The following is a 24,281-nucleotide window of genomic DNA, read 5'->3' on the forward strand; positions in this document are numbered from 1 at the left end:
AGCATAGGCTACCTCAGCAAAGGCAATACCTGGGAGAATGAGTGGTAATTATGTTACAGGCTCAGCTGGAGCCTGCCTTGTGGTGACAGAGAAGAAAATGAGGGAAAGGTGAGAATTAAGCAGTTCTGACAAGACAAGAGATTGATAGCTACCTGGTTAAGAAAAAGACAATATGTTTAAAGACTTAGCAAATCAGAATTGTAATGGTAATTCTGTTTCTTTTCCTAGAAATCCATAATATATGTACATTTCGTGGTGGTTTTATATTTTTATAAATTTTAATGTTCTTTCTGATAAAAGCAATAGTTTTACATATAGTACATTGTTCTATACTATTGTAATATAGAATTCTATGCATATTACAATATGTATATTGTATGTATATGCATATGTAATAGTACATATGCATAGTATATATGTAATATACACATTTGTATGTAATGTATATTACATATTGAACAGATGTGTATTCCATTAATATATTTTGTGGGCAGTTGACAATCATGTAAGTTGTGGTAAATACTAAGTTAAGAGAAATACATCCTCTTTAGAAAAGGCAAGATTCATATTGAGTAGAACTTTGATTGCTGTTTTTTCCCACTTAACCTCCCTTTATTGAAGAATTTGATAGGCAAGAGGATATACTTTCATAGCTAAGCATAGAGAGACAGTCTGAATCACAAATCCCCACTTGTCTTCTTCTAACTATCTTAGATACCCACTCACCTTTCTTTGTGGAAAACTTGGGAGAAAGAGATGGTGCTGAGTGAATTTTGACTATGTGGCAAGAAGGTACATTCTGACCATGGAATCAATGAGGGAAAACTAGCATTCACACAACAAAGTGGGCTTTTGTGGAGTTGCATGGGAATCTGCCTTCCAGATATGACACTATTCCCTTGAGAAGAAACATCTGCCGTCCAGATAATCATACCTGTTTAACTGATATTGTAGTTTGTCTAAAGATGAGAATACATTTTCTTGTTCAGGAAGCTGAAGAAACTGATCAAAATTCCTGTAGACAAGCCTCATTCACACAGTAGCAAAGAGATACAACACATAGCAATTACAGGCATATTCCTTACAAAGAAGTATATGTTCCTTTTCTGCTGTAGGAACGCTCAGGTGCATAGTGCTCACCTAAGTGGCATTAAATATGTTCTGTATAAATGAAACAATGTACCATCAAAAAGTACATTAAAAATACAAGTACCTGCTTGGAACTAATAGTTACTAATATTACTGTAGCATATATGGTAAGGACAAAGTAAGTTTTTTTTTTCAAAAAGGGATTTCTTTGGAGAAAGAAACAAAATGGGGATGAAAAGGAGATTTTCAGAAAACAATATGGCAGTTGTACAGTTCAAAGAAAGTAGGTAAATATAGACGAAGAAGAGCTGAGGTCTTTGAGGGCCACGGCTGGGAAATGTGCACAGGGAAGGCTTAGAGGCAAGTGGGAGTTTTAAATTTTCCTAAAATGATGAAATCATACAACACACATATAGCAAAGAGACCATAAGTGGGTGTAACCAAAGGTCCTCCACTGTAAGTCATCCTGAAACTCCATCCCCATTCCTGGAGTCAGAATGAGTAGATGACATCTTGACAAGGAGGGGAGGCAAGGGGAGGGTGTCAAGCCTGACTTCTTCTTAGGTCACTGAAAAAGTGTATACATACACATGTGATCTTTATCCATTGTCCCACACCTAGTCACTGACTATATAAAGTCTGCATTAAATTTTAAGATGTACAAACTTCATTTATTATAATAAATTTGATTTTGTTCAGTTGCCAAAATATTGATTTCTTGGAATTTCAGATTGGGGAAGTCAAGAGAAAATGTTTTCTGTTTAATGAACGAGTCATTTGTGCTTATAGGGTAATCTTGGTACCATTTCCTGGGAGGAACAAACCATTTGTTTGCCTATTATTTTGTACACTCATAAATTCAGTAGGAACTAGATGTCTGCAACATGTCAGGTACTAATCCCCCAGGGACATGGGGTAGAGGATGACTAATGATTGTAGCCTATAAGAGACCCTGTCAAGCAATCTGTGCTCTATACTGTCAGCAAGAAGGGATTAGAGATCTTAGTTGGTATGGCATACAGTTAGGATACAAAGGATAGGCAGCCATTTTGGAATGGGAACAGGAAAGACGACATAAAGGTGTTTTTTGAGGTGATCTTAGACAACAGGTGGGTATAAACTGAACAATCGTCAGGGATGTTTGTCCATGCAAATCCACATGAAGAGTCAAGCTGTATGGCAGGAACAGGGTTGTGCTAGTGCTGAGAAAGTTGGCAGTAGGCGTGCTGCATATGCTCAGGGAAACAAGGGTTGCATATAGTTCACACCAGCAGGATCAGAGGCAGAATGGCCAAGAGGAGGGCCAATGAAGGGTCCACACCAGAGATAGGAACAGGATCTGCAAAGCTCTCTGACTCAGATAGAGAAGAGAGGGAAGATATAGGGATCTTTTGGAGAGATTGCACAATACCAGATTACTAACAGGTACTTACATGTGGCAGGGAAGGCAGCTCTTCTGTGGGGTGAGAATTTACTTTCATTGAACAAGTAGGCATGGTGAGCTCACTTGACTAGCAAACATCCTATCCAGTGCTGGTCTGGTTCTTTGTTTGTAGCACTCAAAATAGCCTAAGAAAAAGAATATTCCAAATTGTGTTACTCGTTATTTCATCTAGATCTAGATTTGTAAATAATTTACAAATATTTATGAGAAAAAGTTATTTCAAAAAATTTTAAGAGACAATTTACATGGGGGTAAGGATAGGAGTGAGCATGTGGCATGCGGGGGCATACTCCTCTGAAGTATGTAGTTACAACTTTATGTCTGGGGCCATTTTGCCCTCCCAACCCACATGCCAGTGACTCAGACTTCACTTGGCCTCTGTTTATCCTAGACCCTGTTCATCATCATTGGCCTCTTGACCGGCTGCTATTTTTGCTGCTGCCTATGCTGCTGCTGCAATTGTTGTTGTGGACATTGTCGGCCCAAGACATCGACACCAGAAGAGGAGTTCTATGTGTCACCAGAGGACCTCGAGGAGCAGATCAGAACTGATATGGAGAAAGGTAGGGTGAGATGAGGGTAAAGGTACTAGGCATCATTACCTCTAGCTAGGTACCAGGTCTTACCAAAGTAAAATGATAACCACACAGAGCCAGCCTCTCCTCCAGACTACCAGCTTTGGTGGGCAGTTTGGGAGAAGGCAAAGGGCACTTATCTTGACTAAACATAAAGTCGAGATTTAACATTAATAGAGAGAAATTATGAAATGCCCATGATAATGTTAAATATCATTATGACAGAGTTTGCTATCTCTTTATAAGAGAAATGGGCTCTGGCTTCAGGGAAGTTAAGAGTGCCAAGGGACAGAGAGCCAAGGTAGAAGTTTCTCCCAGAAGATACACTCCAGTCTTAGAGATCTCCATTGAATTACAAGAGGCTGACAGCCAACTGTGGCTTTTCTTCCTTTGTATTATTGTGTGATGATTGGGAGTGGAGCAGGGAGTGGAGCCTTCCTCTGTAGCTTCTTGGCCCACATGCACACTTAAAGACAGCCATAAAGCAGCATGGAGGACAAATTGCTCGTCCAGCCACTTCTGCCTGTCCATCTGGGTGCACACATCTCTGTGTTACATTGCTTCATTCTTCAAGCTTATTCTACCCAGAAATAAAAAAGAAAAAATGTAAAACCAAAATTCTCAGAGTTCAAACTACCAGAGATAGTTTATGATCTTTAGACAATGTCTTTGTTTAAACAAACCGGGATCACACCTGCCATTATCCTGGTATTAGAAACAATTCTCACTGTCCTTTTCTCCTGTGGAGTACATTATTACCTTGGGTTTCAGACTTTATCACTAATCCCACTCCCAACTCCCCATCAAACAGCTAAAAGACTATGGGAATCAGGGCGGTGTTATTCTCTTGTTCTCTGGTCATACTCAAACAGCACCAAGAATTATGTAAAGGCTTCTGTATGCCTTTTATTTCTATCAGATGTGAACCTAATAATATCTCGTGTGAATGAACCATTCAGATTCCAGCAAAAGGGTGTGTTTAATCATGTGACTAGTACTGAATTCCAGATTCTCAGAATTGGGAGATCAGAGAAGGCAGATGTTTTACTTTGTTTTGTTTTATTGTTTTCCCCCCTTTCTACAAACTGTAATGTCTTGCTATGGGCATGGTTACCTAGCAACTAGAAGTATTTCTGGACATACCTTATTACTGATATTGGAACCAAACTGCAGGATAATGGTGAAATTATTGTACCTTGAAAGTATTGTGCATTTCCTTTGCATTATTTTGTATAGAAAGTAATAAATATCGAATATTTTAATGAAGGCATACAGAAGGAACAGGCAAATAATATCATTAACACACGAGTTAAGCAGCACTAATTATAAGGAAAGGCCTTCTCATTAGGCAAAGGTGGATGTCTGCACCATAACTTGCTCACGAGTAACCATTCCTGGGCACAGTCTCATAAGATTTGTGAAGGAGGTGCTTAAGAATAAAGAAGAAAATGGCACACTTCATTCTGTGACTACCACTCATATTTCTCTGTGTGTAACTTACCCGAAAAACCAGAACACTGGCCTTAAGTAAGACAGAAACGTCAGTTCATATGAGGAGAGAGATGGAACCCAGGTCTCCTAGGTCCTGCATCCACACTTAACGTGAAGAGCCTCGCTGCCCTTCTTCCTTTAAGTTGGATAAAAGTTGCACCAGGTCATTACAGTAGACCTTGGTGGAAGATCTCTTTTCTGGAACAGAAACTTAGACTAAGTGCCAGATTCTCCCCAGAGCTACTCCCTGCTGGGTGATTGGTGATGGGTCTGTGCTCCTCTGGCTGTTCTGACGTCCAGAACTACCAACTCCATTGCAGAGGTCAGATCGGTAATCTTATACCACTGTTAAAGAATCTGTAACACAAAGAAACAGCTTTTTCTTATTTATAAACATTTTAAAGATTTTATGCTAAGGTGACCCAGGTTTTATGATCCTTGAAATTTATGCAATCTGGGCTAGCCTCTTTACAAGAACAACACATAGTTCTGAACCCCAGTATTTGCTTGAAATAAAAGTAATCATAGCAAATTAATGAGTTAAAAGTGGACAAATATGTCATAGGTATATCACAAAACTTGGGGATGGGGGTGAATCAATCATTTGACCACCTAGTTTGTCTGGGGTGTTATCCTTTGGTTGCATATTCCTTGGTTGCATATCCATGTAACATAAATTTACTATATCATTTTCTGTAGAAAATATAAAACTCCTCCTTGCCTCTACTGTATTCAACAAAAACTTTTATTATTAGTAGTAGTAGTATTAGTATTAGTATTAATGAGAATAGTTTCTTCTAACTTTACAGCTCATGTTGACAGTATTGTATGTGACTAGAGATTATTGTCAAATTTGGGAAACCTATGTAAGTTATTTAATACATGTAAGGTGTAAGATTTGGCAGAATTTTCCACAGGCAACTATTTTACTCTGTACATGTCAGGCCATGTTGATGTCACAACACCTGATCCTCCTGGGCTTAGAGCCCAGAGGACACATTTAGATGATGTGTCACAGTCTCTGACATGGATTTTAATGTCCTCCCAGCACATGGCCTGGCATAGGGAGCTGTAGGAGTATGTTTTTTGTAGGAGTATTCTTTAATCCATTCCTATACCTGTATGGTAGCTAGCCACCAACTTGCTGCAAACCAAAAAATTAAGTTCCATTGAACTTAAACAAAACTTATCTTCAATGGCGTTTCTCTTTAACCAAATCTCTTAATAAAATTTTTTGGATCCATTGTCAGAAAGAGATATCATGAAAAAGGTCAATGTGGAAAGAGACAGTGCTTTTTCTGGTTCTGATAAAAATGACTTTTGTTTCAGGTCTATGCAAATGAACTCTTAGAAGGTTCTGTATTGGTAAGGGTCTCTATGACCTAAGTCTCATTAACAGTGCACTGGAACCACCATTGCTCACATACTATCTGATTGTGAGACTCTATGCTTCATTTGTGGTCAGTTGCAATAGTTAGGCTGACATTTATATTCCACTAATTCAGAGACACATGTAACTTACTGACAATTGTAATGCAAATAAGACTGGTAAGGAGGAAAGAACAGACTCTGGGGACTGCACTTTCAGTTTGTGGTCTGAATGAGGGTGGTACTGAATAAATTTCCTAGGAAGGGGAAAGAAGGGAGAGCTAATTGAGGTGTAATAGAACAGTGTGTGGATTAATATGGGAACTGGCGGTTTATAGTAACTACTCATCTAAGTACATATATTTCTGATTATCTTGTGCTTGAAAATTTGACCCATAAATGAAAATTATAGCTGGAAATTTATTCTTTTGTTCATAAATAGTAATTTTAATGAAAGGCGGCATTTCTTTCTCCTGTTACTTCTTTATTCAGAAATGATGAAATATGAAATATAATAAATCTAATATGAGGATATTTTCCATCCAGAATGAAAGCTAACAACTGGTGAACTTTTCCCTCTTATATCTTACTATACCAACCAAAGAGACAACAGAAGTTAACAAGAGTTGGGACTTTATTTCCGCATTCCCCATGGTTGGCTCAGTCATGGTCTTATAAATACACTGTGGCTTCCTGAACTCAGATAGGTCTGTCATGTCTGGAAAATATTGTTTCCCTACAAACTCCACTACTGCTGACTGTCAGAATCTTTCCAACCTCTTTTCAATGATCCGTGGGCCTTGGGGAGGTTGGATCATACTCTAGAACAGTCGTTCCCAAGCTTTTCAATGTTGTAACTCTTTACAGTTCATGTTGGGTCACCCAACAATAAAATTTTTCATGCTGCTGCTTCCTAACTCTAATTTTGCTACTGTTATAAATCATAAAATAAATATCTGTGTTTTCTGATGGTCTTAGGCAACCCCTGTGAAAGGGTTGTTCAGTTCCAAGTAGGTAAAGACCAACAGGTTGAGACTCACTGCTCCAGAAGGTGTGCTTATATCCATATCCACGTAAGAGTCTCACATGCCCTCCATGGGTTGAGAGAAAGAGAGGCACACGTGAAGTCAGGAGGGAAAGGCGGGTTGGGGAGAGATTGGAGGGAAGGGAATGCTGGATCTGATTAAAACACATTATATGCATGTATGAAATGCTCAAACAGTTAAAAGCAACTGCAGAAAAGGAAAAGAATAGGAGTTAACTAGAAAAGTATACTTCCCATTGAATTCAGTAATCAACCATTTCAAATTTCAATTTAAAAACAAATTATAAAATGCTATATTTCTTAATTTTTAAAAATCTATATTTGAAACATCAAATTCTTTTTACTAATTGACTCATCTTTTAAACAACAAGTTTGCTGACTTTGACTAGTGTAGAGGGGGTTCTGATGCTTTGCCCCGGAATCCGTGTTTACTGACACTGAAGGTCATTGTCCCCAATTATATTTTTGCTCTATGAATAAAGATGCCAGTAGCAAATGGCTGAGCATGGGGCAGAACACTGAGAGTTGTGTGGGTGGGACACACAGAGAGAATCAGAAGGCTGGGGAAGAGAAGAAGGGACCACAGTAGTGGAGGAGAAAAGCCAACCAGCAATGTGAGTTTCTGGGTAAGTGGCCTCTGGCTAAGTCCCTGACTGGACCTGGAGTAGCAGGGGAAGAATTGGGAGGGCCCAGTCAATGAGTAGTCAAAGCATTTCAAGATTAACTGGTGTGTGTGTGTGTGTGTGTGTGTGTGTGTGTGTGTGTGTGTGTGTGTGTGTGTGTGTTAATAGCGGATGTGAGAAAGCTTGGCAGGTGTGCGCATGCTACTTGCCAGGAATTCAAATTGGTGTAGACAAAACTGCACACTACAAACTAGCAGCATCACAAGTCTGATTTCTTTGTGAAGCTCTGTCTTTGCCCATGTTTACTGTGCATGTACTTCAACTTCTTCTGCTGTTTGCTGCTGTTGCATTGATACAGTCTCTGGAGTTGTAAACATGATACAAGTCTGTTCACATGTGGTGGTACTGGGTGGGATTTGCTAGCAGAAGGGAGAGAGTTGCTTGGGTTATTTTTATTTCTTTTTTTTTTATTTCTTTTTTTTATTAACTTGAGTATTTCTTATATACATTTCGAGTGTTATTCCCTTTCCCGGTTTCCGGGCAAACATCCCCCTCCCCCCTCCCCTTCCTTATGGGTGTTCCCCTCCCAACCCTCCCCCCATTGCCGCCCTCCCCCCATAGACTAGTTCACTGGGGGTTCAGTCTTAGCAGGACCCAGGGCTTCCCCTTCCACTGGTGCTCTTACTAGGATATTCATTGCTACCTATGAGGTCAGAGTCCAGGGTCAGTCCATGTATAGTCTTTAGGTAGTGGCTTAGTCCCTGGAAGCTCTGGTTGCTTGGCATTGTTGTACTTTTGGGGTCTCGAGCCCCTTCAAGCTCTTCCAGTTCTTTCTCTGATTCCTTCAACAGGGGACCTATTCTCAGTTCAGTGGTTTGCTGCTGGAATTCGCCTCTGTATTTGCTGTATTCTGGCTGTGTCTCTCAGGAGCGATCTACATCCGGCTCCTGTCGGTCTGCACTTCTTTGCTTCATCCATCTTGTCTAATTGGGTGGCTGTATATGTATGGGCCACATGTGGGGCAGGCTCTGAATGGGTGTTCCTTCAGTCTCTGTTTTAATCTTTGCCTCTCCCTTCCCTGCCAAGGGTATTCTTTTTCCTCATTTAACGAAGGAGTGAAGCATTCACATTTTGATCATCCGTCTTGAGTTTCGTTTGTTCTAGGGATCTAGGGTAATTCAAGCATTTGGGCTAATAGCCACTTATCAATGAGTGCATACCATGTATGTCTTTCTGTGATTGGGTTAGCTCACTCAGGATGATATTTTCCAGTTCCAATCATTTTCCTACGAATTTCATAAACTCGTTGTTTTTGATAGCTGAGTAATATTCCATTGTGTAGATGTATCACATTTTCTGTATCCATTCCTCTGTTGAAGGGCATCTGGGTTCTTTCCAGCTTCTGGCTATTATAAATAAGGCTGCGATGAACATAGTGGAACACGTGTCTCTTTTATATGTTGAGGCATCTTTTGGGTATATGCCCAAGAGAGGTATAGCTGGATCCTCAGGCAGTTCAATGTCCAATTTTCTGAGGAACCTCCAGACTGATTTCCAGAATGGTTTTACCAGTCTGCAATCCCACCAACAATGGAGGAGTGTTCCTCTTTCTCCACATCCTCGCCAGCATCTGCTGTCACCTGAGTTTTTGATCTTAGCCATTCTCACTGGTGTGAGGTGAAATCTCAGCGTTGTTTTGATTTGCATTTCCCTTATGACTAAAGATGTTGAACATTTCTTTAGGTATTTCTCAGCCATTCGGCATTCTTCAGCTGTGAATTCTTTGTTTAGCTCTGAACCCCATTTTTTAATAGGGTTATTTGTCTCCCTGCGGTCTAACTTCTTGAGTTCTTTGTATATTTTGGATATAAGGCCTCTATCTGTTGTAGGATTGGTAAAGATCTTTTCCCAATCTGTTGGTTGCCGTTTTGTCCTAACCACAGTGTCCTTTGCCTTACAGAAGCTATGCAGTTTTATGAGATCCCATTTGTCGATTCTTGATCTTAGAGCATAAGCCATTGGTGTTTTGTTCAGGAATTTTTTTCCAGTGCCCATGTGTTCCAGATGCTTCCCTAGTTTTTCTTCTATTAGTTTGAGTGTGTCTGGTTTGATGTGGAGGTCCTTGATCCACTTGGACTTAAGCTTTGTACAGGGTGATAAGCATGGATCGATCTGCATTCTTCTACATGTTGCCCTCCAGTTGAACCAGCACCATTTGCTGAAAATGCTATCTTTTTTCCATTGGATGGTTTTGGCTCCTTTGTCAAAAATCAAGTGACCATAGGTGTGTGGGTTCATTTCTGGGTCTTCAATTCTATTCCATTGGTCTATCTGTCTGTCTCTGTACCAATACCATGCAGTTTTTATCACTATTGCTCTGTAATACTGCTTGAGTTCAGGGATAGTGATTCCCCCTGAAGTCCTTTTATTGTTGAGGATAGCTTTAGATATCCTGGGTTTTTTGTTATTCCAGATGAATTTGCAAATTGTTCTGTCTAACTCTTTGAAGAATTGGATTGGTATTTTGATGGGGATTGCATTGAATCTGTAGATTGCTTTTGGTAAAATGGCCATTTTTACTATATTAATCCTGCCAATCCATGAGCATGGGAGATCTTTCCATCTTCTGAGGTCTTCTTCAATTTCTTTCCTCAGTGTCTTGAAGTTCTTATTGTACAGATCTTTTACTTGCTTGGTTAAAGTCACACCGAGGTACTTTATATTATTTGGGTCTATTATGAAGGGTGTCGTTTCCCTAATTTCTTTCTCGGCTTGTTTCTCTTTTGTATAGATTAAGGCAACTGATTTATTTGAGCTAATTTTATACCCAGCCACTTTGCTGAAGTTGTTTATCAGCTTCAGTAGTTCTCTGGTGGAACTTTTGGGATCACTTAAATATACTATCATGTCATCTGCAAATAGTGATATTTTGACCTCTTCTTTTCCGATCTGTATCCCCTTGATCTCCTTTTGTTGTCTGATTGCTCTGGCTAGAACTTCAAGAACTATATTGAATAAGTAGGGAGAGAGTGGGCAGCCTTGTCTAGTCCCTGATTTTAGTGGGATTGCTTCAAGTTTCTCTCCATTTAGTTTAATGTTAGCAACTGGTTTGCTGTATATGGCTTTTACTATGTTTAGGTATGGGCCTTGAATTCCTATTCTTTCCAGGACTTTTATCATGAAGGGGTGTTGAATTTTGTCAAATGCTTTCTCAGCATCTAATGAAATGATCATGTGGTTCTGTTCTTTCAGTTTGTTTATATAATGGATCACGTTGATGGTTTTCCGTATATTAAACCATCCCTGCATGCCTGGGATGAAGCCTACTTGATCATGGTGGATGATTGTTTTGATGTGCTCTTGAATTCGGTTTGCCAGAATTTTATTGAGTATTTTTGCGTCGATATTCATAAGGGAAATTGGTCTGAAGTTCTCTTTCTTTGTTGTGTCTTTGTGTGGTTTAGGTATAAGAGTAATTGTGGCTTCGTAGAAGGAATTCGGTAGGGCTCCATCTGTTTCAATTTTGTGGAATAGTTTGGATAATATTGGTATGAGGTCTTCTATGAAGGTTTGATAGAATTCTGCACTAAACCCGTCTGGACCTGGGCTCTTTTTGGTTGGGAGACCTTTAATGACTGCTTCTATTTCCTTAGGAGTTATGGGGTTGTTTAACTGGTTTATCTATTCCTGATTTAACTTCGATACCTGGTATCTGTCTAGGAGATTGTCCATTTCCTGAAGATTTTCAAATTTTGTTGAATATAGGTTTTTATAGTAAGATCTGATGATTTTTTGAATTTCCTCTGAATCTGTAGTTATGTCTTTCTTTTCATTTCTGATTTTGTTAATTTGGACGCACTCTCTGTGTCCTCTTGTTAGTCTGGCTAAGGGTTTATCTATCTTGTTGATTTTCTCCAAGAACCAACTTTTGGTTCTGTTGATTCTTCCTATGGTCCTTTTTGTTTCTACTTGGTTGATTTCAGCTCTGAGTTTGATTATTTCCTGCCTTCTACTCCTCCTGTGTGTATTTGCTTCTTTTTGTTCTAGAGCTTTTAGGTGTGCTGTCAAGCTGCTGACATATGCTCTTTCCTGTTTCTTTCTGCAGGCACTCAGCGCTATGAGTTTTCCTCTTAGCACAGCTTTCATTGTGTCCCATAAGTTTGGGTATGTTGTATCTTCATTTTCATTGAATTCTAAAAAGTTTTTAATTTCTTTCTTTATTTCTTCCTTGACCAGGTTATCATTGAGTAGAGCATTGTTCAATTTCCACCTATATGTGGGCATTCTTCCCTTACTGTTATTGAAGACCAGTTTTAGGCCGTGGTGGTCCGATAGCACGCATGGGATTATTTCTATCTTTCTGTACCTGTTGAGGCCCGTTTTTTGACCAAGTATATGGTCAATTTTGGAGAAAGTACCATGAGGAGCTGAGAAGAAGGTATATCCTTTTGCTTTAGGATAGAATGTTCTATAAATATCCGTTAAGTCCATTTGGCTCATGACTTCTCTTAGTCTGTCGACATCACTGTTTAATTTCTGTTTCCATGATCTGTCCATTGATGAGAGTCGGGTGTTGAAATCTCCCACTATTATTGTGTGAGGTGCAATGTGTGTTTTGAGCTTTAGTAAGGTTTCTTTTATGTATGTAGGTGCCCTTGTATTTGGGGCATAGATATTTAGGATTGAGAGTTCATCTTGGTGGATTTTTCCTTTGATGAATATGAAGTGTCCTTCCTTATCTTTTTTGATGACTTTTAGTTGGAAATTGACTTTATTTGATATTAGAATGGCTACTCCAGCTTGCTTCTTCTGACCATTTGCTTGGAAAGTTGTTTTCCAGCCTTTCACTCTGAGGTAGTGTCTGTCTTTGTCTCTGAGGTGTGTTTCCTGTAGGCAGCAGAATGCAGGGTCCTCGTTGCGTATCCAGTTTGTTAATCTATGTCTTTTTATTGGGGAGTTGAGGCCATTGATATTGAGAGATATTAAGGAATAGTGATTATTGTTTCCTGCTATATTCATATTTGGATGTGAGGTTATGTTTGTGTGCTTTCATTCTCTTTGTTTTGTTGCCAAGACGATTAGTTTCTTGCTTCTTCTAGGGTATAGCTTGCCTCCTTATGTTGGGCTTTACCATTTATTATCTTTGTAGTGCTGGATTTGTGAAAAGATATTGTGTAAATTTGGTTTTGTCATGGAATATCTTGGTTTCTCCATCAATGTTAATTGAGAGTTTTGCTGGATACAGTAACCTGGGCTGGCATTTGTGTTCTCTAGGGTCTGTATGACATCAGTCCAGGATCTTCTGGCCTTCATAGTTTCTGGCGAGAAGTCTGGTGTGATTCTGATAGGTCTCCCTTTATATGTTACTTGACCTTTTTCCCTTACTGCTTTTAATATTCTTTCTTTATTTTGTGCGTTTGGTGTTTTGACAATTATGTGACGGGAGGTGTTTCTTTTCTGGTCCAATCTATTTGGAGTTCTGTAGGCTTCTTGTATGTCTATGGGTATCTCTTTTTTTAGGTTAGGGAAGTTTTCTTCTATGATTTTGTTGAAGATATTTACTGGTCCTTTGAGCTGGGAGTCTTCACTCTCTTCTATGCCTATTATCCTTAGGTTTGATCTTCTCATTGAGTCCTGGATTTCCTGTATGTTTTGGACCAGTAGCTTTTTCCCCTTTACATTATCTTTGACAGTTGAGTCAATGATTTCTATGGAATCTTCTGCTCCTGAGATTCTCTCTTCCATCTCTTGTATTCTGTTGGTGAAGCTTGTATCTACAGCTCCTTGTCTCTTCTTTTGGTTTTCTATATCCAGGGTTGTTTCCATGTGTTCTTTCTTGATTGCTTCTATTTCCATTTTTAATTCCTTCAACTGTTTGATTGTGTTTTCCTGGAATTCTTTCAGGCATTTTTGCGATTCCTCTCTGTAGGCTTCTACTTGTTCTCTAAGGGAGTTCTTCATGTCTTTCTTGAAGTCCTCCAGCATCATGATCAAAAATGATTTTGGAACTAGATCTTGCTTTTCTGGTGTGTTTGGATATTCCATGTTTGTTTTGATGGGAGAATTGGGCTCCGATGGTGCCATGTAGTCTTGGTTTCTGTTGCTTGGGTTCCTGCGCTTGCCTCTCGCCATCAGATTATCTCTAGTGTTACTTTGTTCTGCTATTTCTGACAGTGGCTAGACTGTCCTATAAGCCTGTGTGTCAGGAGTGCTGTAGACCTGTTTTCCTCTCTTTCAGTCAGTTATGGGGACAGAGTGTTCTGCTTTCGGGCATGTAGTTTTTCCTCTCTACAGGTCTTCAGCTGTTCCTGTGGGCCTGTGTCTTGAGTTCACCAGGCAGCTTTCTTGCAGCAGAAAATTTGGTCTTACCTGTGGTCCTGAGGCTCAAGTTCACTCGTGGGGTGCTGCCCACGGGCTCTCTGCAGCGGCAGCAACCAGGAAGACCTGTGCCGCCCCTTCCGGGAGCTTCAGTGCACCAGGGTTCCAGATGGTCTTTGGCTTTTTCCTCTGGTGTCCGAGATGTGTGTGCAGGGAGCAGTCTCTTCTGGTTTCCCAGGCTTGTCTGCCTCTCTGAAGGTTTAGCTCTCCCTCCCACGGGATTTGGGTGCAGAGAACTGTTTATCCGGTCTGTTTCTATCAGGTTCCGGCGGTGTCTCAGGCAGGGGTCCTGCCGCTCCTGGGCCCTCCCCCACGGGAGCCCAGAGGCCTTATACAGTTTCCTCTTGGGCCAGGGATATGGGCAGGGGTGAGCAGTGTTGGTGGTCTCTTCCGCTCTGCAGCCTCAGGAGTGCCCACCTGACCAGGCGGTTGGGTCTCTCTCTCACCGGGTCTGGGAGCAGAGAGCTGCTGCTCTATTTTTATTTCTTTAAACAATGTTGACATGCTTAAATAAATTGCTCAAAAAACTGAAGGGCAGACAGTTCAAACAGTTGCTACCTTCAGTCTTTGCTGCCAGCTATAGAACTCACAAATGGGCTCTCCTGTCTTTCTCAAAAGTACCCTCACAGTTTGGAATGGGGAGGATTGTATAATCTCTCGGAAATCAGTCAACATTAAAGAGTTTATCCTTGAGACGGTTTGGCACTTTTGTGAATCTTAGCCTTTGAAACAATAAAACCACACCAGTGAAACACTATGAAACATTATTTTCTCTATCCTCCCATGTTCCCATTACAAACTCCACTGTGTGGAATTTTGAATAAAAGTGAAAACTGCAGCGAGTCATTTCTGAACACTCTGGGAAAGCAGATCAAAAGACTAGTGCTAAATTCAGTTTGGTTTTCCTTCTCTTCTATGCCGAAGCCAATAGAATAAATCCAAACAAAACCGTTGAGGTAAACACTAACAATCTCTTGTGGATTAATGGCTTCCTTTTTATGGAAAGAGGTGGAGCAGAGTATTTAAAGAGAGAGAAGGTTTTATAGTGTTGACCTTGGATCGAAAATATGATTCAGAGCACAGAAAAATGTTGATTGCTTAGTTGTTATTGCCAGTCACCTGGACAGAATTCCAATAGACTCACAACCATATGGCTCTGTCTTCCGCCAAGACCTAGAGACATGTATTATACTTGCTGCTCAATGCACATCTGCCACCCAGGAAAAGGGGACCAAGAGAGATGGGAATCCATCCTCCCTCTTTTTGCACCCTACAAGGAGGAACCAATGTCTAAGAACATTGGAAGGAAAATATCACTAAGACCTGTGATGCTTCATACAAAGACATCACGGAGCATCAAGACACCAGGCCAGGGTAGTGGGACGGATGAGCGCCCCAGAACAATTCCTAACAAGCGAGGTAGCTCAAAGTCCACCTTAATGTTTAGCTGCCGAGATTCAATAAGAAGTGTGTGTGTGTGTGTGTGTGTGTGTGTGTGTGTGTGTGTGTGTGTACTGAGATTATCTTTCTATATCTAATATTTAAAGTACTAAGTACAGAAACACACAGAGAGCTAGGCAATTTGCAGGGACAGTAAATCTATCAAAGAAGAAACAAAGAGCCTGGGGACATGAACAGGGGGTATTGACAGGGTTTCAGGTTTTTACAGCTTCCCCAGCAAAGCCATATTTAATTCAGAAACATATAAGAGCAAGAAGTAGAAACAGGACATATTTGAAGGGATGAAAATTGATACAAGAAATATTTGGTAAATCTGTCTGTCTGTCCTGCAGATAAGATAGCGAATGGTGCTCCACATGCCAGGCAAGGCAGTTGGAGTCATAGTATGTATGAACCTCTACAAAACAATTTTACCACTGACTTAGTGAAGCAGCTTCATGAAGGCAGAATTTGCAAAGAGCCTGGAACCAAGATGTATATACAAGGAAGGGCTCGACCCATCAGAATGAAATATGATCAGCAGGGGTGATGGAGTGCCCTGACATTCTTCCTGAGAAGCACCAGTGCCAGGAATTGCGCTGATTGAGTGAAAGGAGCCAAGAGAGAACCCCAGGGACTTGGAGGGAAACACAAGTATACTTTGTAGGGTGGAAACGTGGGGATGTGATGCTAAGTAAAAAAAGTTAGGTATAAAAAAACAAGTGTGCTGTGATTCCAGTCAGGTAATACAGGTAATACAATTCAGGACAACTGAAATCAAGAAGGAGAAAACAGGTTGGTGGTCGCCAGGACATAGGGGAAAGGGTGAGCAATGAACATTCCACTGGCTCCTGTTTTAATACAGGGAGATAATTGTCAACTAAATAAGAGACAAAAGCACAGCTTTTTTTCTTTTTTGAATCACTATTGTTCTGCTGTAGTCAGGGATGGTGATTCCCCCAAAGTTCTCTTATTGCTGAGAATAGTTTTCAATATCCTGGGATTTTTGTTATTCTAGATGAATTCGAGAATTGCTCTTTCTATCTCTGTGAAGAATTGAGTCAGAATTTTGATGGGGAATCTGTAGATTGCTTTTGCTAAGATGGCCGTCTTTACTATGTTAATCCTGCCAATCCATGAGCATGGGAGCTCCTTCCATCTTCTGAGGTCTTCTTTGATTTCTTTCTTCAGAGACTTGAAGTTCTGGTCATACAGATCTTTTACTTGCTTGGTTAGAGTCACCCAACATATTTTATATCATCTGTGACTATTGTGAAGGATGTCATTTCCCTAATTTCTCTATCATCCTGTTTATCCTTTGAGTAGAGGAAGGCTACTGATTTGAGTTAATTTTATACCCAGCCACTTTGCTGAAGTTATCAGCTGTAGGAGTTCTCTGGTAGAATTTTGGGGTTAACTTATGTATACTATCATATCATCCACAAATAGTGATAACTTCAATTTTTCCTTTCCAATTTTTATTCCCATGATCTCCTTTTGTTGTCAAATTGCTCTACCTAGAACTTCAAGTACTAAGTTGAATAGATAGGAAGAGAGTGGGCAGCCTTGTATTGTCCCTGATTTTAGTATGATTGCTTCTATTTTTCTCTTTATATAATTTGATGTTGGCCATTGGTTGGTTGTATATTGCTTTTATTATGTTTAGGTATGTGCCATGAATTTCTGATCTCTTTAATACTTTTAATATCAAGGGATGTTGGATTTTATCAAAGGCTTTTTCAGCATTTAGTGAAATGAACATGTGACTTTTTTCTTTGAGTTTGTTTATATAGTGGATTATGTTGATAGATTTTCATATGTTGAACCATCCCTGCATCCCTGCGATGAAGCCTACTTGATTGTGGTGAATAATATTTTTGATGTGTTCTGGGATTCTGTTTGCAAGAAATTTATTGAGTACTTTTGCATCAATATTCATAAACAAAATTGGTCTGAGGTTCACTTTCTCTGTTGGTTCTTTGTGTGATTTAAATATCAGAGTAACTGTGGCTTCATAGAATGAACTAGGTAGCATTACCTAGTTTATATTTTGTGGAATAGTTTGAGGAATGTTAGTATTAGCTCTTCTTTGAAGGTCTGGTAGAATTCTGTACTAAATCCATCTAGCCCTGGGCTATTTTTGGGAAGTTGGAAGGTTTTTAATGACTGCTTATATTTTCTTAGGGGTTATGTGACTGTTTATGTAGTTTACCTAATCTTGGTTTAATGTTGGTTCATAGTATCAGTCTAGAAAATCATTGATTTCATCTAGATTTTTCAGTTTTGTTGAATATATGCTTTTATAATAAAATCTGATGATTGTTTTTAATTCCTTAGTTTCTGTTATGTCTCCCTTTTCATTTCTGGTTTTGTTAATTTGGGTACTGTATCTGTGTCTTTTAGTTCACTTGGCTCAGGGATTATCTATCTTGTTGATAGATAATCTCAAAGAACCAGCTCTTAGTTTTGTAAATTATTTTATTGCTCCCTTTGTTTCTAATTGGTTTATTTCAACCTTGAGTTAGACTTTATTTCCTGCTATGTACTCCTCTTAGATATGTTTGCTTTTTTTCTCTAAAGATTTCAGGTGTGCTGTTAAATTGATGGTATAGGATCTCTCCCTTTTCTTTAAGAATGCACTTAGTGCTAAGAGTTTTCCTTTTAACAATGTTTTCATTGTGTCTCATTACTTTTAGTATGCTATGCCTTCATTTTCTTTGAATTCTAGAAAGTCTTTAATTTGTTTATTTCCTCCCTGATCAAGTTATCATTGAGTAGAGACTGGTTCAGTTTCCATAAGTATGTGAGCTTTCTGTTTCGGTTGTTATTGAAGTCCAACCTTAGTCCTGGTGATCTGATAGACTGTATTGGAATATTTCAATTTTATATCTATTAAGGCCTTTTTTGTGCCTTATTATATGGTCAATATTGGAGAAAGTTCAATGGTGTTGAGAAGAAGGTATATTCTTTTGTTTTGGGGTGAAATGGTCTGTAATATCTGTTAAATCCATTTGGTTCATAACTTCTGTTAGTTGTTCACTGTGTCTCTGTTTAGTTTTTGTTTCAATGACCTGTCCATTGGCGAGAGTTGGGTGTTGAAGTCTCCCACTATTATTGTGTGAGGGTCAATGTATGTTTTGCACTTTAGTAATGTTTTTTACAAATGTGGGTGCCCTTGCATTTGTGGCATAGATTTTCATAATCAAGACTTCATCCTGCTGGATTTATCCTTTGATGAGTATCAAGTATACCTCCTCATCTTTGTTCATTACTTTTGGTTCAAAGTCTATTTTATTGGGTATTAGAGTGACTACTCCAGCTTGTTTCTTAGGACCATTTGCTTGGGAAACTTTTTCTAGCCCTTTTCTCTAAGGTAGTGCCTGTCTTTTTTCTGAGGTATGTTTCCTGTACGCAGCAAAATGATGGATCCTGTTTATTTATCCAGTCTTTTAGCTTGTGTCTTTTTAATGGGGAATTGAATCCATTGATGTTGAGAGATATTAAAAACCAATGATTGTTGCTTCCTGTTATTTTTGTTGTTAGAGGTGGTATTATGTGTGTGTGTGTGTGTGTGTGTGTGTGTGTGTGTGTGTGTGTGTGTGTTTCTCTCCATTTGGGTTTGTTATGAGATGATTAACTTTTTGTGTTTTCTTGGGTGTAGTTACCTTCCTTCTGTTGGAGTTGTTCTTCTAATATCCTCTGTAGGATTGGATTAGTAGAAAGATAATGTTTAACTTAGTTTTGTCATGGAATATCTTGTTTTCTCTATCTATGGTGGTTGAGAGTTTTGTGGGTATTCTGGGCTGGTATTGGTGCTTTTTTAAGGTCTGGATGATATATGCCCAGGATCTTCTGGCTTTTAGAGTCTCTGTTGAGAAGTCTGGTGTAATTCTGATAGGTCTGCCTTAATATGTTACCTGGCCTTTTCCCTTATAGTTTTTAATATTTTTCTTTGTTCTGTGCATTTAGTATTTGGATTATTGTGTGGTGAGAGAATTTCCTTTTCCAGTCCATTCTATTTGATGTTGTATAGGCTTCTTGTATATTCATGGCCATCTCTTTCTTTAGATTAGGGAAGTTTTCTTCTATGATTTTGTTGAAGATATTTTCTGGCTCTTTGAACTGAGAATCTTCACTGTCTTCTCTTCCTAGTATTCTTAGGTTAGGTCTTTTCATTGTGTCATAAATTTTCTGAATGTTTTGGTTAGGAACTTTTTCCACTTTGCATTTTCTTTGAGCAATATGTCAATACCTTCTATGGTATCTTCTTTTCCTAAGATTCTCTCTTTCATCTCTTGTGTTCTGTTGGTGATACTTACATTTGTAGCCCCTGTTTTCTTTTTCTTTTTTTTCTTTCCATCTTTATTAACTTGGGTATTTCTTATTTACATTTTTTTTATTATGAACTTGAGTATTTCTTATATACATTTCGAGTGTTATTCCCTTTCCCGGTTTCCGGGCAAACATCCCCCTAATCCCTCCCCCTCCCCTTCTTTATGGGTGTTCCCCTCCCCATCCTCCCCCCATTGCCACCCTCCCCCCAACAATCTAGTTCACTGGGGGTTCAGTCTTAGCAGGACCCAGGGCTTCCCCTTCCACTGGTGCTCTTACTAGGATATTCATTGCTACCTATGAGGTCAGAGTCCAGGGTCAGTCCATGTATAGTCTTTAGGTAGTGGCTTAGTCCCTGGAAGCTCTGGTTGCTTGGCATTGTTGTACATATGGGGTCTCGAGCCCCTTCAAGCTCTTCCAGTTCTTTCTCTGATTCCTTCAACGGGGGTCCTATTCTCAGTTCAGTGGTTTGCTGCTGGCATTTGCCTCTGTATTGGCTGTATTCTGGCTGTGTCTCTCAGGAGCGATCTACATCTGGCTCCTGTCAGTCTGCACTTCTTTGCTTCATCCATCTTGTCTAATTGGGTGGCTGTATATGTATGGGCCACATGTGGGGCAGGCTCTGAATGGGTGTTCCTTCAGTCTCTGTTTTAATCTTTGCCTCTCCCTTCCCTGCCAAGGGTATTCTTTTTCCTCATTTAACGAAGGAGTGAAGCATTCACATTTTGATCATCCGTCTTGAGTTTCGTTTGTTCTAGGGATCTAGGGTAATTCAAGCATTTGGGCTAATAGCCACTTATCAATGAGTGCATACCATGTATGTCTTTCTGTGATTGGGTTAGCTCACTCAGGATGATATTTTCCAGTTCCAATCATTTTCCTACGAATTTCATAAACTCGTTGTTTTTGATAGCTGAGTAATATTCCATTGTGTAGATGTACCACATTTTCTGTATCCATTCCTCTGTTGAAGGGCATTTGGGTTCTTTCCAGTTTCTGGCTATTATAAATAAGGCTGCGATGAACATAGTGGAGCACGTGTCTCTTTTATATGTTGAGGCATCTTTTGGGTATATGCCCAAGAGAGGTATAGCTGGATCCTCAGGCAGTTCAATGTCCAATTTTTTGAGGAACCTCCAGACTGATTTCCAGAATGGTTGTACCAGTCTGCAATCCCACCAACAATGGAGGAGTGTTCCTCTTTCTCCACATCCTTGCCAGCATCTGCTGTCATCTGAGTTTTTGATCTTAGCCATTCTCACTGGTGTGAGGTGAAATCTCAGGGTTGTTTTGATTTGCATTTCCCTTATGACTAAAGATGTTGAACATTTTTTTAGGTGTTTCTCAGCCATTCGGCATTCCTCAGCTGTGAATTCTTTGTTTAGCTCTGAACCCCATTTTTTACGGTCTAACTTCTTGAGTTCTTTGTATATTTTGGATATAAGGCCTCTATCTGTTGTAGGATTGGTAAAGATCTTTTCCCAATCTGTTGGTTGCCATTTTGTCCTAACCACAGTGTCCTTTGCCTTACAGAAGCTTTGCAGTTTTATGAGATCCCATTTGTCGATTCTTGATCTTAGAGCATAAGCCATTGGTGTTTTGTTCAGGAAATTTTTTCCAGTGCCCATGTGTTCCAGATGCTTCCCTAGTTTTTCTTCTATTAGTTTGAGTGTATCTGGTTTGATGTGGAGGTCCTTGATCCACTTGGATTTAAGCTTTGTACAGGGTGATAAGCATGGATCGATCTGCATTCTTCTACATGTTGACCTCCAGTTGAACCAGCACCATTTGCTGAAAATGCTATCTTTTTTCCATTGGATGGTTTTGGCTCCTTTGTCAAAAATCAAGTGCCCATAGGTATGTGGGTTCATTTCTGGGTCTTCAATTCTGTTCCATTAGTCTATCTGTTTGTTCCTTCTGTTCTTAGACTTGCTTTTGCCATCTGGTTATCTCTGGTGTTAACTGCTCTGGGTGTCTCAGATATTTCTGAGTGCTCTGGGATAGAACATGCCTCCTGGGAGGCAGACAGTGCAAACCTCTTAGGAAATAGGCAGGCTGTGGGGTCCAGGAGCAGGCACATCACTCTGTCACAAGTACAGGAGAGAGTGCAGACTAGAAAAGCAATCACATTTCTATTTTCAATCAGTCTCACTGCTTCACATTTGGATCATCCTAAAATTCAATGTCTAAGCCACAGATTCTAGTTTGTCTGGATTTCACTTTGTGGATTTTATTCATTTATCCTCATCATTATAATATTCTGAAAAAGCATCTCATAATTTAGTATTCATTCTACTCTGCTGATTGAGTAGACTCCAATTTGTGATTACAAACAGCTGATAGGAATTTTCTTGTACTTATATATCTTGGTGCATGAGTGCTAAGAGGTGTTTTTATTTATACACAGGAATATAATTCCATATACACAGAGTATTCACATCTACAGTGTATTAATTAGCACCAAGTAGTTCTAAAAAACTGAGGGGTTAATTTATATTTCCCAGTAAGTAAGTACAGAAACTCACATTCTTGCCAATGCTTGACATTGACTGACTGAAAATATGTGTCAGTCTAGTGTGGGGGATATGGCATAGTGCCACAGCTCTACTTTTTGTCTCTTTATTTTCGGGTAAGGTTAAACACTTATATGCAAGTGTGGTATGTATACATGTGTGTATTGGTTCACTACATGCCTATGTACACGTGTGTGGAGACCAAAAGCTGACCTAGGCAAATGGCTCCCGAGTAACACCACCTAACTTTGTCTTCTGTCCTCCACATACACTAGCCCACACAAACAAATACCTGCACATAAATGTACAACACCACCAAAGATAGAAGCAAGCAAACGAAGAAAGAAATATTAGTTTGCAAAGGAATCAGTTGGTTCTTGGACCTTGGGGATCTGAATATTACTTTCCTTCTTTTTAAAATATATCTTCCTGCAAAGTATATAATTAGACACAGGCTGTTTTATCACTCTGTTCTGCATACTTTTTAATCTCTTTTCATATTTTCTTTCTGTGTCTGTGTTACATTCTGAATAATTTTTTCAAATAGGTCTTCTACTTCATGAATTCCCTTTTTAGCTTTTTAAAGCTCTTTAGTTTTTTAAATATAATTTCAGATACTTTTATCACTAGGATTTTTATTAATTTTATTAATTTCAAAATCTGATAATTTTAAATATGTAATTATCTTATACTCTTGTGTTTGATAAATGCAAAAATGGAAGTCCCTCTGAATCATTTTATATTTTGTTGTTACTCTAGGGCTTTCACTCAGTGTAGATTGTTTCTTGTCTCTCTTTCTGTGAGTGTGTGCATGTGCATGTGCATGTGTGTTTCTTGCAATTTTTTTAGGGGCTCCTTGGTGCTAAGTTGAATGCAAAGTCATTAATTTCTGCTAGGTTCCTGAGAGTATACCTTGCACTGAACAACTGTATGATGAATGATTTTCTTGGTATCTCACAGAAGACATGGGTACTGAAAAGTCATAGGCTGACAATTTGTGGGCTTATTGGTTTGTCTTCAAACATTTTTAAGGAAGGTTCTTCAGCTCAGCAGCAGATAGGGAGTGTGGCTACCTTGGACACTTGTTATGTGTTAAACTTCTCTTTTAAGTTCTCCACCAAAGCAAGCCTTGGGCTTTAACTTCTGCTCCAACAAGAGCCATATATGCAGACTCATCCTCCATTATAAATGATATTTTTCATACATGTAGTTTTTATGGAAAGTAGAACTCCAGGAAAGAGCAATGTTCAATGTTCTAATCCTGTAATTCTCAGAATTTGAAAGATTCAGGCAATGTCTCATAAGCATGCTTGTTATTTAACCAAAACACTCATTGTTTGTTCCATTATCAAAGGAACTTGGTAAAAACAGGTTTGATTATTGTTTCTCTGTGTTTTCTCCCCAGATATGGACTTTCCAGTTGTTCTCCAGCCTACAAATACAAATGAGAAAACACAGCTAATCAGAGAAGGATCTCGAAGTTACTGCACAGACTCTTGATGATGGGCTCATGGAGGGTCCACAGCTCCTCTTTTTGGTTCAGCCGTGTCTCTGGGTTGTCATGAGGGAGGTGCAAACATGAAATGCTGTGAACATATTCACATTTGTATTTTATTTTTAGGTTAAGGGGAAGATGATTGCTACATAATTTTCTCAGACTTTCTCTTTGAGTAGAATCCTAATGAAAAGCATTCAGTTTATGAATAAAGGCCTGAAGAGTTGTTTTATGCTGATTTCATGAGGTAAGATGGTGGCAGTGGACAGTCATTATGAGTCTGATCTTAAGATGAGCCAGATGTTATTCCTCATGTCTAAAGTTGTACTATTTTAGAAGAAAAGACACTTTTTCTATCTTAACACAATTGTCATTCTTGCCACAAATGTCATAAGCAAAACTTTCAGAGCAGTTGAGAAGGAATTAGTGTTTGTGGAGTTCTTTGTGGATATTTAAAATATATATAGTATAGAAATATGATCTATACT

The 24,281-nt window shown here is 39.2% G+C and overlaps 1 protein-coding gene across 4 annotated transcripts in view; it reads left to right on the top strand.

Annotated features, from left to right (window-relative positions):
• The window catches only part of Dnajc5b (DnaJ heat shock protein family (Hsp40) member C5 beta), a 92,551-nt gene extending 68,531 nt beyond the window's left edge, over positions 1-24,020 (top strand). For 2 of the 4 annotated variants that reach the window (XM_063282353.1, XM_017591029.3), the window contains exons 5-6: positions 2,925-3,096; positions 23,704-24,019. In XM_063282353.1, the coding sequence (XP_063138423.1) occupies positions 2,925-3,096; positions 23,704-23,798 (267 nt within the window). In that variant the 3' untranslated portion in view covers positions 23,799-24,019. Of the gene's footprint in view, positions 1-2,924; positions 3,097-23,703 lie in introns of all 4 variants that reach the window. The other 2 variants (XM_017591027.3, NM_001109180.1) reach the window with 2 other exon arrangements.
• Positions 24,021-24,281: the final 261 nt, after the last annotated feature.

This window comes from Rattus norvegicus, chromosome 2 (assembly GCF_036323735.1).
Source record: "Rattus norvegicus strain BN/NHsdMcwi chromosome 2, GRCr8, whole genome shotgun sequence".
Taxonomy (NCBI): domain Eukaryota; kingdom Metazoa; phylum Chordata; class Mammalia; order Rodentia; family Muridae; genus Rattus; species Rattus norvegicus.